Source organism: Coccinella septempunctata, chromosome 4 (assembly GCF_907165205.1).
Source record: "Coccinella septempunctata chromosome 4, icCocSept1.1, whole genome shotgun sequence".
Classification (NCBI taxonomy): Eukaryota; Metazoa; Arthropoda; class Insecta; order Coleoptera; family Coccinellidae; genus Coccinella; species Coccinella septempunctata.
The window spans coordinates 36,093,370-36,109,494 of record NC_058192.1 but is presented as its reverse complement, the minus strand read 5'-3'; the positions used below and the strand labels follow the sequence as shown (position 1 = coordinate 36,109,494).

General features: G+C 34.0%; 1 protein-coding gene across 1 annotated transcript; it reads right to left on the bottom strand.

Annotated features, from left to right (window-relative positions):
* Positions 1-333: 333 nt before the first annotated feature.
* LOC123311686 lies at positions 334-6,612 on the bottom strand. Its single transcript, XM_044895756.1, has 2 exons — positions 6,349-6,612; positions 334-1,593 (listed from the first exon to the last, which is right to left on the bottom strand). Exon 2 carries the CDS (start codon positions 1,573-1,575, stop codon positions 334-336), a length of 1,242 nt encoding a protein of 413 aa, XP_044751691.1. The 5' UTR covers positions 1,576-1,593; positions 6,349-6,612.
* Positions 6,613-16,125: the final 9,513 nt, after the last annotated feature.

Sequence of the window (16,125 nt, the reverse complement as noted above, 5' to 3'; positions counted from 1 at the left end):
AGATCTAAATTGCTCAATTTTAATGGTTCTAGTTTTACTGCTTCTAGTGTGAGATTTTTCTTTAAGTTTTTACAACAATCGTCTTCATTAATATCTGTGAATGGCAAAATATTCATCAGTTCACTTATGCCAATTTGTCCTTGAACTTCTAGAATAACTGTTTTTGTAAATGCTTTACATTTTGGATTTAATTCAAATAATCCTATTTGAGAGATTTGTTCAACTCTTGTGGATTTATCATCGCACACAATTGATAGTTGTGTTGGATAAGATAAACTATAAAACCATTGATTATTTCTTAATTTATGCCAAATTTCTAGTTCTGCAATGAAATTATGGATTTTGCACTTGCGAAAACTTTTTCGGAATTACATCAACTCTTTCATTAAATAATATTATTTCACATTGATTATTGTTGTTTGTCTTCCTCATAGTATATAAATGTCTGCACAAATAATTATTTGGAAGTGTTTCGAAACATTTATCTAAAGTATTCAAATTAAAGTAATTGGTTTTTTCTTTCGAAATTACGATATAAGGTGTACTTGGTTCAATATATGAAAATAACATTGGATCTTCATGATGAGGCACTGGTGCTGATAATATTTCATAAATTTCATATTTTCCTTTAGTAACAATTGGAACATTGAACGATAATACTAATAATCCTTTGTTAATGAATGATTTCATTTCTAGCAATTTGTAAAAGATGAAAATATTTTCAACGCTCAATGGCAATGGGAGGTCTTGCTTCGTAGAAATTTTATGCAATTCGGAATAAAGAGTTTCTGGTGGTAAAATATTGTAACTGATGATATTATTTGAAATAAGAGAAATATCATTCACGTATTCATTCAACTGATTGGTTAACTCATCTGTCATCTCGATAAGTAAAATAATGTGGTTGGATAATCCTATTTCGACTTCAAAACTGTTTTTAATAGTTATCATATCTTGTTGAAATTTATTGAAACTTTTCAAATTTTTATTCAGAATATTAATATTTTCATTCATTCTAGTGAGTGAATTATTGAAATTAGTTATGGTATCGGAAATAACATTAACTTGCTGTTGCATTAAAACTTCGGTTTGTTTTTCATTATTAATTAACGAGTTTATGGAATCAGAATAAAATTGTGCATCGTCACTGTCTGGGTTTCCAAATAACCATTTAATTCCCGTGCCAACGGCATTCATTAATCCTCTTCGTTTTCTTCTAGATATAACATTGATTTTATGAGTAATTATATTGAATGATTTTTGAATAGTTTCCAACTTTTTTTGAATATATTTCATTTGATTAAAACATTCATTAGCCAATTGATCGTTAATTGCGATGTGACACGTACTGAGTGTTATTGAATAAAAATCTTTAATTACTTGTACTTTCTCCTCTATATGTGTAAGATTAATATAGGATAAAAGAGTGAAATGTTCATTAGATATTTTTGCTAAGCCTAAGTTATGAAATATGATTCCTGAGGATGAAGGAATTGGAGTTACTTTATATTCGGTTGCTAGGCCCTGGGTCATCAATAGAAGGGTCGTTAATGGTAATATCTTGATTATGTCCATTTTGGGAATTTTCGTCTTCTGAAATTATATTAAAGGGTTTCAGTAGATTGAAGTGATAAGTTTTTAATTTGTTTTTATCGATTTCAATAGTGGCGGTTTCATTATCATGAATTTGAATTATTTTAAAAGGTCCTTTGAAATGTTTGGATAATTTTTGACTGGTTTGTTTTGCTCTGGAATCTTGAATTATTACTAGATCATTTTCTTTGAATGTGTAAGTACGATTATGTGTTTTGTCATAATAAGTTTTTGATTTTTTTTTCGACTTTATTATGTTTTCCTTTGCTGCATCTCTGGCAATTTTCAATTTTTTCGCAATTGAATTCGCTAAATCTGAGTAATGAGGTTTTTCAGAAGGTTTTCGAATGGAGTTAGGTATTCTTGATTTTTGTCCAAATACTAATTCATAGGGTGTTACTCCTGTGCTTTTATGTATGTTCGTGTTATAGGAATATGCTGCTAAGTTAAGAAATTCATCCCAATTATTTTGATCCTTGTTTACGTAACATCTCAAATAATCTTTTAACGTTAAATGAGTTCTCTCGAGTGATCCGTTTGTTTGTGGGTGATATGGGGTGGTTAATTTGTGTTTAATTCCTAGCATTCTATTCAATTCTTTCAATGTCTTGGATGTGAATTCAACTCCTTGATCTGATAATATTTTTTCTGGGAAGCCAAAATTAGTACAGAATTTTAAAAAGTGAATTGCTACGTTTTCTGCATCATGATTAGACATTGCATATAATTGAATATATTTCGTTAAATCATCTTGAAGAGTGAGAATAAATCTGTTGCCGTTTTGAGTTACTGGTAGAGGACCAACTATGTCCATTGCAATTTGTTCACAAAATTTTGATGAGGTTGTCGTTATTTGCATTGGGCTTTTATTATTTCTAAAATCGGTTTTCGATAATTGACATGTTTGACAATTTCTGATATAATTTCTTATATCTTCTTTCATATTATCCCAATAAAAATTTTCCTTGATTTTATGATACGTTCTTTCAAATCCTTGATGTCCTGATAATGGTGAATCATGATAGTCAAATAATATTTGTTTGATCATATTTTTGTCTGTTATTGGCATTCTATCTTCTTCTAATATGTTATATTTGAAATCACGGAATAAGTAGAATAGAAGGCTGTTGAAAGTATCTTTTCTGATCAAGTCATTATTCTTGGGAATATCAGTTATTACAAACTTAGAACAATTGTTGAATTTTAATAAGGCTTTCAAGTTATATAGGGTTTCAAATAATGTTTCGTATGTTGTGGATTCTGTGACGTCATCTTTGATAAATATCACATAGATTATTTGTTCAGGTAGTTTTTTGAGACTTACTTCTGCAATTCGATTATTTTGAGGAATTATATTCGAAAAATGTTTGTACACGTAATCGGAGTATTCATTTCTTTCTGATTTGTCTGTTGAAAATGGAATTACTAAATTACGAATTCTATTTAGAGGTTTCTTTATCATTTTCGGTTCTGGAATATTCAAGTTCATCTGATGAAAACGTTTAAAATCATTGAATGTGAAATTTTCTGTTTCTTCACACCTCTCCTCAATAGAGTTCACATTATAATCTGGAATTCTACTTAAAAAGTCGGCGTTTTTATTTTCTTTACCCTTTTTGTATTTCATTTCGAAATTGTAATCCATTAATAATGTTTGCCATCGTGCTAATCGTCCTGAAGGATCCGAACAATTTTTTAGATAAATTAAAGGTTTATGGTCCGTATAGATTTGAATATTACTGGTTCCAAATAAATATGGTCTGAAATGTTTGCAAGAGTCAACGATTGCTAATAGTTCTTTTTCAGTGGTTGAATAATTTTTTTCCGTATTCGATAATGTTCTTGAATAATAGGCAATTGGTAAATCGTTTCCATGTTTTCCTTGCGAAAGAACTGAGCCTATAGCTTCATTTGATGCGTCTGTTGTTAAAATAAATGGTTTAGAAAAATCTGGGTAAATTAATAATGAATCGGTTGTTATTATGTTCTTCAGTTCAGAAAAAGCTTTCTGTTGTGATTCTCCCCAATCAAATTTTTGATCTTTTCTCAATAATGATGTAAGAGGTTTCGCAATTGCTGAAAAATCTTTAATGAATTTTCGATAATATCCAACAAATCCTAAGAAACTTTTAATCATTTTTGCGTTGGTTGGTTCCTTTAAATTCTTAATAGCTTCGACTTTTTTTGGGTCTGGTTTTACACCTTTATCCGTTATGATATGACCAAGATAAGTAATTTCTTTTTTCAAGAATTCACATTTGTCTGGTTGCAGTTTCAAATTATGTAATCTCAATTGATCAAATACTTTCCTTAATTTTTCGTTATGGTCTTGTAAAGAAGAGCCATATACAACAATGTCATCTAAATAACAAAAACAAACAATTCCTTGGAGTCCCGATAGAACAATATTCATTAGTCGTGCAAAAGTATTGGGCGCTGATTTTAATCCAAATGGCATTCTGTTGAATTCAAAATGTCCTGAAGGAGTACTGAATGCAGTTTTTTCTTTATCTTTTTCGTCCATTTCGATTTGGTGAAAACCTGAGGCTAGATCTAATGTTGAAAAATAAATTGAGTTTCCTAACTGATCCAAAATTGTTTCAATATTAGGTAATGGATAATTATCTCCAACAGTTATTTCATTGAGTTTCCGATAATCTATCACTAATCTCCACTTTTTGATTCCTGAAGCGTCTGCTTTTTTGGGTACAACCCAAACTGGGCTGGAGTAGGGTGAATGTGAATTTTGAATTATGTCTTGTTCAAGCATTTTATCTATTTGCGTTTTCACTTCTTCTTCGTGAATTTTGGGATATCTATAAATTTTTGTGGAAATTGGAACTTGAGTTGTCGTAGGAATTTTATGTTTCAAAGTTTTTGTTGAGGTAAGAAAATCTCCAGGTAGATGGAATAAGTCTGAATAATGATTACAAATTTGCAATAAGGATTGTTTTTCTTCTGAATTCAAATGATCGGTACGTAGGTTTTCAAATAACAAGTGCTTCCTTTCATTCGGCGTCATTTGCTCGGTGAAATTAATCATTACATCAGGAATTATTTCTTCTAATTCGAATTTCAATTTGTCAGCGTCAATCGTTACGGTACTGTCTCTCAGATTCAGAATGGGTAGATAAGCCCTTTGTTTATTGTTCTTCACGAGTGCGTTCGGAATGAGTATACCATCGTCGATTTCGCGGTTTTTAATCACACCTTCAGATAAATTATTAATTAGGTTAACTTCAACGATCGTTTCACTGCGTGGTTGTAAGATTATTTTCTGAGGACTCTTGTTTTCAAAGGGAATAATTATGTCATTGATGATTAAAGCTTTCTTATTATAATCAAGTACTGCGTTGTTTTTCTGTAAAAAGTCAACACCTAAAATTCCATCATAATTTTCAAAACGAACTTCATGACTTACAACTACTTGAGTCATTATGGGAAAAGTGAAATTTTCGAATTTAAGTTCGAGGTCGACTGTGCCTAAGGATAAAATTGGTTGGTTTGGATTTATTCCGTTGAATGAAACAACATTTTCACGATTTAATTTTGTGATATTAGGAATTAATGAATCGTGTTTCACTAAAGACATTGCTGCTCCACTGTCTATTAGAAATTTTATCTTTTTGTTTGGTGAATTTTCGACATTGAATGAAATTATTTGGAGTTCTGCTCCGTAATGATTTATTCGAATGCCTCCATATACTGGCCATGGTCCAACTCTGGGACATTCGACAGAGTTTGACCTTTCGAGTTTAAAGAATCCTTTTCTACTTTATTGACTTTGGGATTTTGAGTATAATTATTTCGATTTTGTCTCTTTCTACAGTTTTCATAAACGTGTCCAGGTATTTTACAATACGTACAAAAGATTCTCTTGAAATTTGGGTTGAATTGATTAGGATTATGATTGGAATTTGCATTATGAGTATTATTGGAGGTTACTGGCTGAGAATTGTTGTTGTTACGATAAGAGTTTCGACTTGATTGATGGTTGGAATTATTAGACCTTGGTTTTTTGCGACAATTTTGTGTGTTATGGTTTTTCATTTTACAATAAGAACAGTAAAGTCCGGTTGAACTATTCGATTTATTTTTTGTATAATTGAGAATTTTTTCTTCTTGAAGGGCCATATTATAAGCTTCGTTCAAATTGTCGATATCTCGAGCTCTTAACATTTGAGATATTTCCGGTTTGCAATGAATGATAAATCTTCTCAATGCAGTTCTTTGAATTGATTTCTTAATCGCGGTGAATTCGTCTGGTTCGGAAGATAGATATTCAGCTTGGATACATTCATTTTTGATTTTTTCGACTCTTTTGAAGAAATCGGTAATTCCCTCATTCGAATATTGACGAAGTGTTTCTAGTTCTTCATGGCTTTGTGCTACATGCTTTGTTTGACTGTAATACGTTTTCAGTTTGGTTTTTAGGGTTGTCCAATCACTTATTCCATCAATATCGATTTCATTTATTACATTTGTGGATAATTGTGATACTACGAATAGAAAAAGACTTGGAATTTGATTTGGTTGAGCCAATGAAAATGCTGAATTTACATTTGTTATAAAAGTGTTGAGTTCCGTCCTGTCGCCATTGAATGTTTTTATGAATTTGAATAGAACAGTTAATGGTAATTCTTCAAATGGTTCGTCGTCACTTAGATTATCATTCGCGGTGCCTGGTTTTTCTCCTTTGAAAGACATTTTGTGCAGTTTTTATATACTTTACAAAGTTTCAAAAATTTGACTCACTTTTGGTTGCGGTGTTTGGGTGGGGCCTTCCGTCGAGGTGCTCCTCTGACTTTGCGTCCGGAAGTTCTGGTTGATTGGTGTTGATCCCTCTGGCTCTGGCTTTGGCTCTGGCTCTAGGTTACCCTTGGATTGATTCTTTGGTGATCCCTTTCTGGCGATCCCTTGTTGAATTGTGGTGGTCCCTTTTTCTGGTGACCCCTTGTTGCGTTGAGGTGATCCCTATCCGGCGATCCCTTGTTGTCCCTTTGTGGGCTGATTATTTGTTGTCCCTCTTGGGGTTGGTTTTTGTTTTGTTGTCCCTCTTGGGGTTGTTGGGTACCTCTGGGTGATCAACTTTGTGGTTAATCCTTGATCAACTTTCTTTTTGATTAATCCCACTTCTGACACCAAAAATTCGTGTCGTATTCCTGCTGCGAACTTTTGGGTTTTTAAAAAGGTTCTTCTGACACCAGGTGGCTTTTTAGAGAAGACACCAAAACTCGTCGAATGGTCGTTGGAATTGAAACTGTGCACTTAACTTAACTTGATTTATTACTGGTTATGGTTACAGGTCACTTTTACACTTAACTGGTACTTAGAGCTACTATACGTATGAATTACAATATGCGATACGTGTGGTATGATTACTTAAGCGGAACTAACGTTCTATACGACAGTCTGGGCGGAACTAATGTTCTGTATGACGGTCTGGGCGGAACTGCTTCGCAGTTTGAGGAAGTCTCTTTTATATTATTTTAATATTGCTTATTCAGCAAAGTTATTTTTAGTAACAATAATGGGATTTTTTTGTATACAACAATATATTTCCGTTGCGCGTGAATACTTGTTTTTTATCCTCGCATTTCCGTTGAAGCGAGCGATATAACTCAAGGCGATTTTTTGTTAAATCTTCAACTATTCCAATTTTGGTTCCACTCAAACGTCCACAATTTTTCATTATTGTTAGTTTTGTTTGATAACGTTCGAAGCGAACAATCACTGGACGCGGCTTTTCCTTTTTCTCACCAACTCTATAACACCTCGCAATGTCAGTTTTGTTAAGTGTTACCTTCATGTTGTCCTTGAATAGTTTGAGTAAATTCTCCAATAATTTTTCCTCTTGATTTTCCATCAAAGTGAAGATAGGTACATACATTGTTGATTTTCTCCGCTTGCATAAGATTATCCATCCTTTTGTTTATCAATTCGATTTTATCCGAGTTATCGTTGACTGCCGACTGTATCACATCTAGTTTTTCGTTGATCTTGATAAGAAGTTTGTTTATAAATTCGTCGTCACTTAGGATTTCTATAATGGATTCCTTGATTGCTGCCTTTATATCTGTGGTGTTTTTAGGAGCCATTTTTCAATGTAGGTGTAGGTATTCTACAAATGTTTACAACCCAGGAATTCTGGGATGCGTTGGCACTTGTAATTTTTATAATAATTCGAATTTTAACAGGAGCGATGTGTTCACGGTCTACTCTCTGCGCATCTCAGATGATGAATGAAAACGATCAAAACTTTCTACAGGCACTTTTTCATTGCAAATACGATACCACATTCAACTTTTTTTTCTCTTGTACTAGGGGTGGAAAAAAACAACTTGGTTATTTTAAATACGAATGCATTTTTTTGGCCTCATATCATCCAAAAAAATTAGCCTTTAAAAATATATATGTCGATATATGACTTTCTTACTCGAGGCAAAATCACCATTTCAGTAAAATTTGCATTTTTGATAGAATTCTATGTAACCATTGACCTCAAAATTGTCCACTCCCAATAAATCTCCATCTCTATGATACGAATTGAAACTTTCCGTTCAAATAATTTTATTTGTTAGCTGAAACACCTATAACTTCAATAAAATCATGTAGTTCATGTTACACTCAATTGGAATAAATATCGAACAGAATTTCTATGATAAATTTTATTATAACTCATTAATGTTCTCAAATTGATTTCCATTATTTTGTGAACAAATTCTAAGTACTTCTTTTTCTAACTGAATTCAACAGCATAACTGGGGAAATGTCTCTGATGGCGTTCCTGACTATCTGCTCTAAGTCAGCAGGAGTCTTGAAAATTTTATTTTTAGCATGTCTGGATTGAGATCTGGTGATCTTGCAGGCCAGGGAATAGGACCATGCGTTCCCATCCATTGATTCCCGAATAAACTAATCAATTTGTTTTTAGTTCGTTGCGAATTATGGGCAGATGCGCCATCCTGCTTATAAGAAAGCAACCTCGATTCACTGAGAGGAATATTGTCAATATACTCAATACTCCTCAACAAAATTTTCTGAAATATTCAAATAAGCTAAATTTTCTTCATATATTTTAGGTCCCAGAAATCTTCCGTTCACAATTTCAAGCCATACATTGAATCCAAACCGTCCTTGCCTGTTCATTTGTCTACAAATATTTTCATTTTGGTTTGACCAATAGTGTTCATTATGTCTATTGAATAGCCCATCACTTTTGATCCCCACTTCATCTATTTAAACTTCTATGAACGGAAAGTTTCAATTCGTATCATAGAGATGGAGATTTATTGGTAGTGGACAATTTTGTGGTCAATAGTTTCATAGAATTCTATCAGAAATGCTAATTTTACTGAAATGATGATTTTGCCTCTAGTAAGAAAGTAATATATCGACATATATATAATTATGTAATTGCACCCTATACTAATTCAATGTAACTTATCCAGATTAACCATAAGCATTGTATATGACTATGTTGCAGCCTGCAAAGTCAGCAGTGAACACCTGCATCCTATAGATAAGATATTTGTATAAAAGCATCTTCTTCCTTGCCTTCACAGAAGAAATAGATCTAGAGCCTTAGTCGATAGTCATAGTTTACACAAAATATTCAAATATTCTCTATTGTAAATAAAGTGTTTTTTTAAAAACCAAGTCCTCAACCCAAAATTCATAATTGGCGACGAGGTGATGGGATTGTGCCAGGTCTGAACAAGAAGTGAATAGTACCAGTCCAGTGTACCAACTCCAAATCAAATACCTGTTGGTTTCAACCATCGAGCACACCCTGAAGAACCTGTGGAAGAAGACCAGAGGGTCCGATTGATACCGTGATTAATTTATAATATTTTTATTTTTTATATTTCACGATTACGTCGATGAAACATTTTTCGGGTCGTAAAAAGAAAATAAATAAGATGGCACAAGAGAGAATAGATTTGTCACTAGCTGAAAAATTTGGTATGCTCTTGCCTAAATTTTCTGGTATCGAAAATGAACTTCATTCTTTTATTAAGAGTTCCGAACAATATCTATTGATATTTGCGGATGAAAACCAAATAGTAAAGAATTATTGTTATGCTGTCGTTAAATCAAAACTGACTGATAGAGCCCTAGCTGAGGTTTCCACATCTGATATTCCTGATAATTGGGGATTATTAAAGAACTTTTTATATAGCAAATTTGGTGATAATATTAATTTAGACGTTTTGATTCATAACTTATAATTTTTGACTAAAAAACCGCATGAAGATTTATTAGCTTTCATTGATAAAAATTATTGCAATTGTTAGATTAAGCATATGACATATGACAGTAAGTCAAAACACCTCTCATACAACTCTATGTTCCAAGTGGATTTGGCGCGAACTGGGGGACGCTCCCCGGCGCCCAACATAGAGGTTAGCTTCGGTAGTAGTTAGAACTTAGAACGTAAGAAGACAGTGGTGTCGATGATTTTGTAACCGTTGTTCAATAAAGCTTACGAAAAATTACTAATAGATTCATCAGGTGTGGGGAACACCCAAAAATTTACCCTGACGCTAGCTCTTACGAAAAGATTGCAACCGAAGACAATTTCGAATCCGAAGAGGCACCCAGAAGGAGTGAAGTCACAGTGGAGGACATAGTTGCTGTTGACTTAAATGCATTTCACCTTAAGGACCAAAAACAAGTGAATATTTCCGAGGTGAGTGCACTGATTCCAGAGTATTCTGAGAACGATGACGTATCCACATGGTTTGCGACAGTGGATATGGTCAAGCTTACATACAGTGTCTCAGACGAGGTTATCAAATTACTTGTTATCCTTAAGTTAACGGGTCAAGCAAAGAAATGGTTCCATTCTTCACCATCACATCCTGGGCTCACATACCAGAACCTGAAGGAACAAATGATTCAGATGTTCAAATGCGAGGATGACAAAATATCACTTATGAGAAAGTTTGAATCACGATGTTGGCGCAGGAACGAAAAGTTCAGTGACTACTATTTCGACAACGTTTTATTGGGAAAGCAAATTCAGTTATCGGAACCAGACCTAATTCATTATGTCATTGAAGGTTTTGACGATGCCCAATTACAAATTCAGGCCAAAATCAAGGAATTCAAATCCCTGTCACACCTCTTAGAGGTCATGAACACCATTTCACAAGCTGAACGACGAGGATTTAGTAACAGCAAATCCAGTTTTGCCCCTCGCAAGTCATACCAGTCTCAACGTCCAGAAAGCAACAAATCCAATTCTGTTAAACGTTGCTTCAATTGTTACGAGGAAGGGCACCTTGCTTACCAATGCCCTAAACCCAGATGAGAAAAGGGATCTTGTTTCTCGTGTTCTGCCACAGATCACCAAATCAAGGATTGTCCGAAGCGAAATAGGAGGCGTGAAGGAGGAAATACAACACGAGCTCCAGCAGACTCTACCGTGGCTCCAGTCCGCTATGAAGAACTTGGTGAGTGTATAGATGACATTGTTCCAGCCTATGTTTTGAATTGTAGATTGGAAAGGTACCCAGACAATTATTTTGAAGCAATTATAGACTCAGGAAGCCCCATTAGCCTTATAAGTAGGAGAATTGTATACTCTACTGACATTTTGCCTTATAAAGGATCTCAAAATTTTGTAGGCTTAAACGGTTCGAGGTTGCAAATTTTAGGAATGTTCAAGGATATTTTGAAATTTGATAATGATTGTGAAGTAGATGTTTTATTTTATGTTGTGCCCGATGAAACATTTAGTTTTAAGATTTTGCTGGGTAGAAATTTTATATCTAACAATAGCATTAATTTGACTTTTGGAACATCTTCTGTAACCGTAGAAAAGAAGTCAAGTTTTGAAATGCATGACATTTGTTTTATACAATATCCAGATAAAGATGAATGTCCTGAGTTGAAAATGAATGAAACACTTTTGCCTCATCAGAAACAGCAAATTTATGATGTTTTTAAAGAAAATTATTTAAATGTTCAGAGGCCAGAAAAGCCTGATATTGATTTTGAAATGAAAATTTATTTGAAGCCTGATAGTAGACCTTTCTTTTCTAAGCCTAGACGATTTTCGTATTATGAACAAGTTGAGGTGGATAAGCATGAAAGATCTTTTAGCTAGAGGTATAATCAAAGAATCAGAATCTAATTACGCTTCTAGAATCGTTCTGGTCGAAAAGAAGGAGAAAACTACCAGACTTTGTGCTGATCTGAGAGAACTGAATCGTAACGTCTTAAATGATAATTTTCCTTTGCCTATTATTGAAACTCAGATAGAGAAATTAAAAGACAAGAATTATTATTCAAAACTTGACTTAAAAAATGCTTTTTATAATGCCAGAGTAAGAGCATCAGATACAAAGTATTAGGTTGTTCGGAAAGTCATTTCGTTTTTTCCCGTCAGAGGACTTAATGACGTTTTTTCGAAACTAACTTCACACTTAAGCCGCATAACCATTATATGTCTTGAGAGCTGATATTGCAAGGCTTGTGTGTGAAAAAGTTCTATTAATTCTACACAGTAGTTTTTGGTTGGTGCCCTTTTAAATATGGAGAGCAATAAGCAGCATTTTCGTCATATTTTACTTTTTTACTTCAGAAAAGGTAAAAATGCTGTCCTAGCGAGAAAAAAAATTGACGGATGTGTATGGAGAAGGCGTGTTAACAGTACGCCAGTGCCAGAACTGGTTTGCAAAATTTCGATCCGGCAATTTTGATGTCGAAGATGCACCACGGTCTGGAAGGCCGGTCGAAGCTGACAAAGATGCGATAAAGGCATTAGTTGATGCAAATCGGCGAATAACCACACGAGAGATCGGTGAGAGGTTAAATTTGTCGAATTCAACTGTTTATGGCCATTTGAAAGGCATGGACTTAACCTCGAAGCTCGATGTGTGGGTGCCCCATGTCCTTACGGAGCGAAATTTGTGTCGTCGCGTTGACGCGTGTGATTCGCTCCTCAAACGTCAAGAAAATGATCCATTTTTGAAGCGGATTATTACTGGGGACGAAAAATGGGTTGTATACAACAATGTTAAACGCAAGAGGTCATGGAGCAGAAAAGATGAACCGGCTCAAAGCGTGTCAAAAGCCAACATTCACCAAAAAAAGGTGATGCTCTCCGTTTGGTGGGATGTCAAAGGAATCGTTTTTTTTGAGCTTTTGCCGGACAATACAACGATTAATTCAGAAGTCTATTGTCATCAGCTGGACAAATTGAATGATTCACTTAAAGAGAAGAGGCCCGAATTAATCAACAGGAAGGGTGTAGTGTTCCACCAGGATAATGCGAGACCTCACACAAGTTTGGTCACTCGCCAAAAACTTTTACAGCTTGAATGGGACGTACTGCAACATCCACCATATTCTCCAGATCTGGCGCCTTCCGACTACTATTTGTTCCGGTCCCTGCAAAATTTTTTGGATGGCAAAACCTTTACCTCAAATGAAGATGTCAAAAACCACCTGAACCAGTTTTTTGCCAGCAAGGACCAAAACTTTTATGAGAGGGGAATTATGTTACTGCCAGAAAGATGGCAAAAGGTGTTGGACCAGAATGGCCAATATATAATTTAATAAAATATTTATTCATTATACGAAAACTGTCTTTCATGTTCCCCAAAAAAAACGAAATGACTTTCCGAACAACCCAATATTTAAGTTTTGTTACACCTACTGGACAATACGAATTCTTGAGAGCACCATTTGGGTTTCGCAATAGCCCAGCAGCTTTCAATAGATTTCTGAACCTGATCTTTAAAGAGCTGATATCAAATTGTCAATGAAGTGTCAGAAGTTTTTTGAATTTCTTTCTCGTTTTTTCAATTTTATACTGAATAACCACTGGTATATCTATGGGAGATGATTCTCCAACATAAGGGTCCTGTAGCGTTCTTCGAACAACTGAAGAACAGAAGAATCATCACTTGGAAGACTGGACCTGGTCGAAAGACCCTCCCAGTCAAAAGCAAGATTTGACTATTATTAATTTGAGTACTGAAGGCATTTCTAACAACGAGGGTGATCTTCCACCAAGATCAGCAGAAGATTTTTGACCTAGAGATGATATTCGTCCCAGTGCAATTGAAGGACAAGTTATGTACCTATGATTATTTTTTTTTCGTCAGTCATCATCAAGTCTTCGAATAAGTTTTGATGAAAGATTTATTATTCACTTTTTTTCACGTTTTCTGCTCTGTTTCTTTATTTCAGATATTATTCCGAAATGGGAAAGAGGATAAAGTAATTTTTATATCGATGGAAAAGAAGCCCTTCAGTATTTAAAGCTTATTCTGTAAACAAATTTGACATCACTACACTACTCACGGGGAGACAGGGTTTTTTTATCGAGGTTTTTCCCTAAGCTCTTGTATCATACTCCAAATTGTATGGTACCCCGTTCACTAACCTTTGCTAAAACTCATACATATGCTTTATTGTTTGATACCTAAAAATGTATTGCTGACATTCAAAAGAATATATATATATATATATATATATATATATATATATATATATATATATATATATATATATATATATATATATATATATATATATATATATATATCGTACAATTAGAATATATATATATATTGGGAGTTAAATTACTTTGAGTATATATATATATATATATATATATATATATATATATATATATATATTAATTAATTTTGTTATATATGGACGATTTACTCGTGGCAACTGAAAGTTTTGATGAACACATTGAACTTTTAAAACAAATATTTAAACTTTTGGCTCGCAATCTCTTGGAACTTCGGTTAGATAAATGTTCCTTTTTAAATAATGAGATTGATTACTTGGGATATTCTTCAAATATCAATGGGATTTCTCCATATAATGATCACATTAAGTCGGTCCAATCATTTCCAGTCCCTAAAAATAAGAAGGAGTTACATAGTTTTATTGGATTAATATCTTACTTTCGCAAATACATTCCAAATTTTTCATTAGAAGCAAAACCTCTATATGATCTTCTCAAAAATAATGTCGAATTTAAATTTGGTCAAGTAGAACTTGAAGTTTTCGAAAAATTTAAAAATTTCTTGTCAAGCAGACCAGTTCTCAGTTTGTATTCACCACAAGCAGAAACCCAACTGCATTGTGATAGTAGCTCTTTAGGATATGGATCCATTTTACTTCAAAAACAAACTGATAATAAATTTCATCCAGTGATGTATTTCAGTAAGAGGACAACTGAAGTAGAATCAAAGTACCATAGTTATGAGTTAGAATGTTTGGGAATAGTGAATGCAATCAAACGTTTCCATGTGTATTTACAAGGAATACATTTCAAAATAATAACCGATTGTGATAGTTTTCGGTTAGCATTGAGCAAACGCGATATTTCACCCAGAATAATGAGATGGGCTATATTTCTAGAATCCTACAATTATACTATTGAACACCGTCGAAATCCGCAAATGAGACATGTCGATTCACTTAGCAGATGTCACAATATTTTAGTTTTGGAAGAGAACTCATTCGAGCAACTTTTATCCATTAAGCAGTATTCTGATCCTTCTATTATAGAATTGAGCTAAAAATTAGAAAAAAAAGAATCACCATTCTTTGAATTGCGAAATGGTCTTGTGTACAGAAAAAACAGAAAGAACGATGTGTTGTTATTCTATGTTCCCAAATCTTTACAAGATAATATAATCCGAATGTATCATGACAATATGGCTCATGTAGGAGTTGATAAAACATGTAGCTTAATTCTAAGAACATACTGGTTTCCAAATTTAAGAGATACGGTAAAAACATATATTGCGAACTGCCTGAAGTGTATCCATTACTCTCCAAATTATGGGAAAGTTGAGGGGGAACTGCACAACATTCCCAAGAGTAAGGTACCTTTTGAAACCGTCCACATTGATCATTATATGGACCCCTTGAAAAGTGTAGAAGTGGTGATAAGTATATTCTAGCGGTCATTGATGCCTTTACCAAATTTTGCAAACTTTATCCCTGTCGAACTGTCAATTCGAAGGAATCGATTAAACATTTGAAATCCTATTTTATGAATTACAGCAGAACTAAGCAGCTGATATCAGACAGAGGTACCAGCTTTAGTTCTGGTATCTTGGAAGAATTTTTGCAAGAAAATAACATAAAACATATTCTAATTGCCACCGGGGCACCATGGGCAAACGGTCAAGTAGAAAGACTAAATAGGACCTTGAGTCTCATGATTGCTAAACTATCCGAAAATGCCGACGCGTGGAATAAGATAAAGGGATGTCGACTTTGCTATTAATAATACCGTATGCAAGAGTACCGGCGAATCTCCTGCCAAGTTGTTGTTCGGAGTCCCACAGAGAGGATTTCTGGAGGATTCTATTAGCTCAATAGGTACCTTTACACTAACACTCTTTCAGGCGCGATCGAATCGCGAGTGCCAGTCACTCGTGTTTTCGCGCGGTATGGAGTGGCGCGTGTTAACTATTTTGTGTCTTGAGGTCGCAACGGCTTTTCGCGCAGTCTTGCGTGTGCTTTGGAGCGTCCAATTCGAAATCT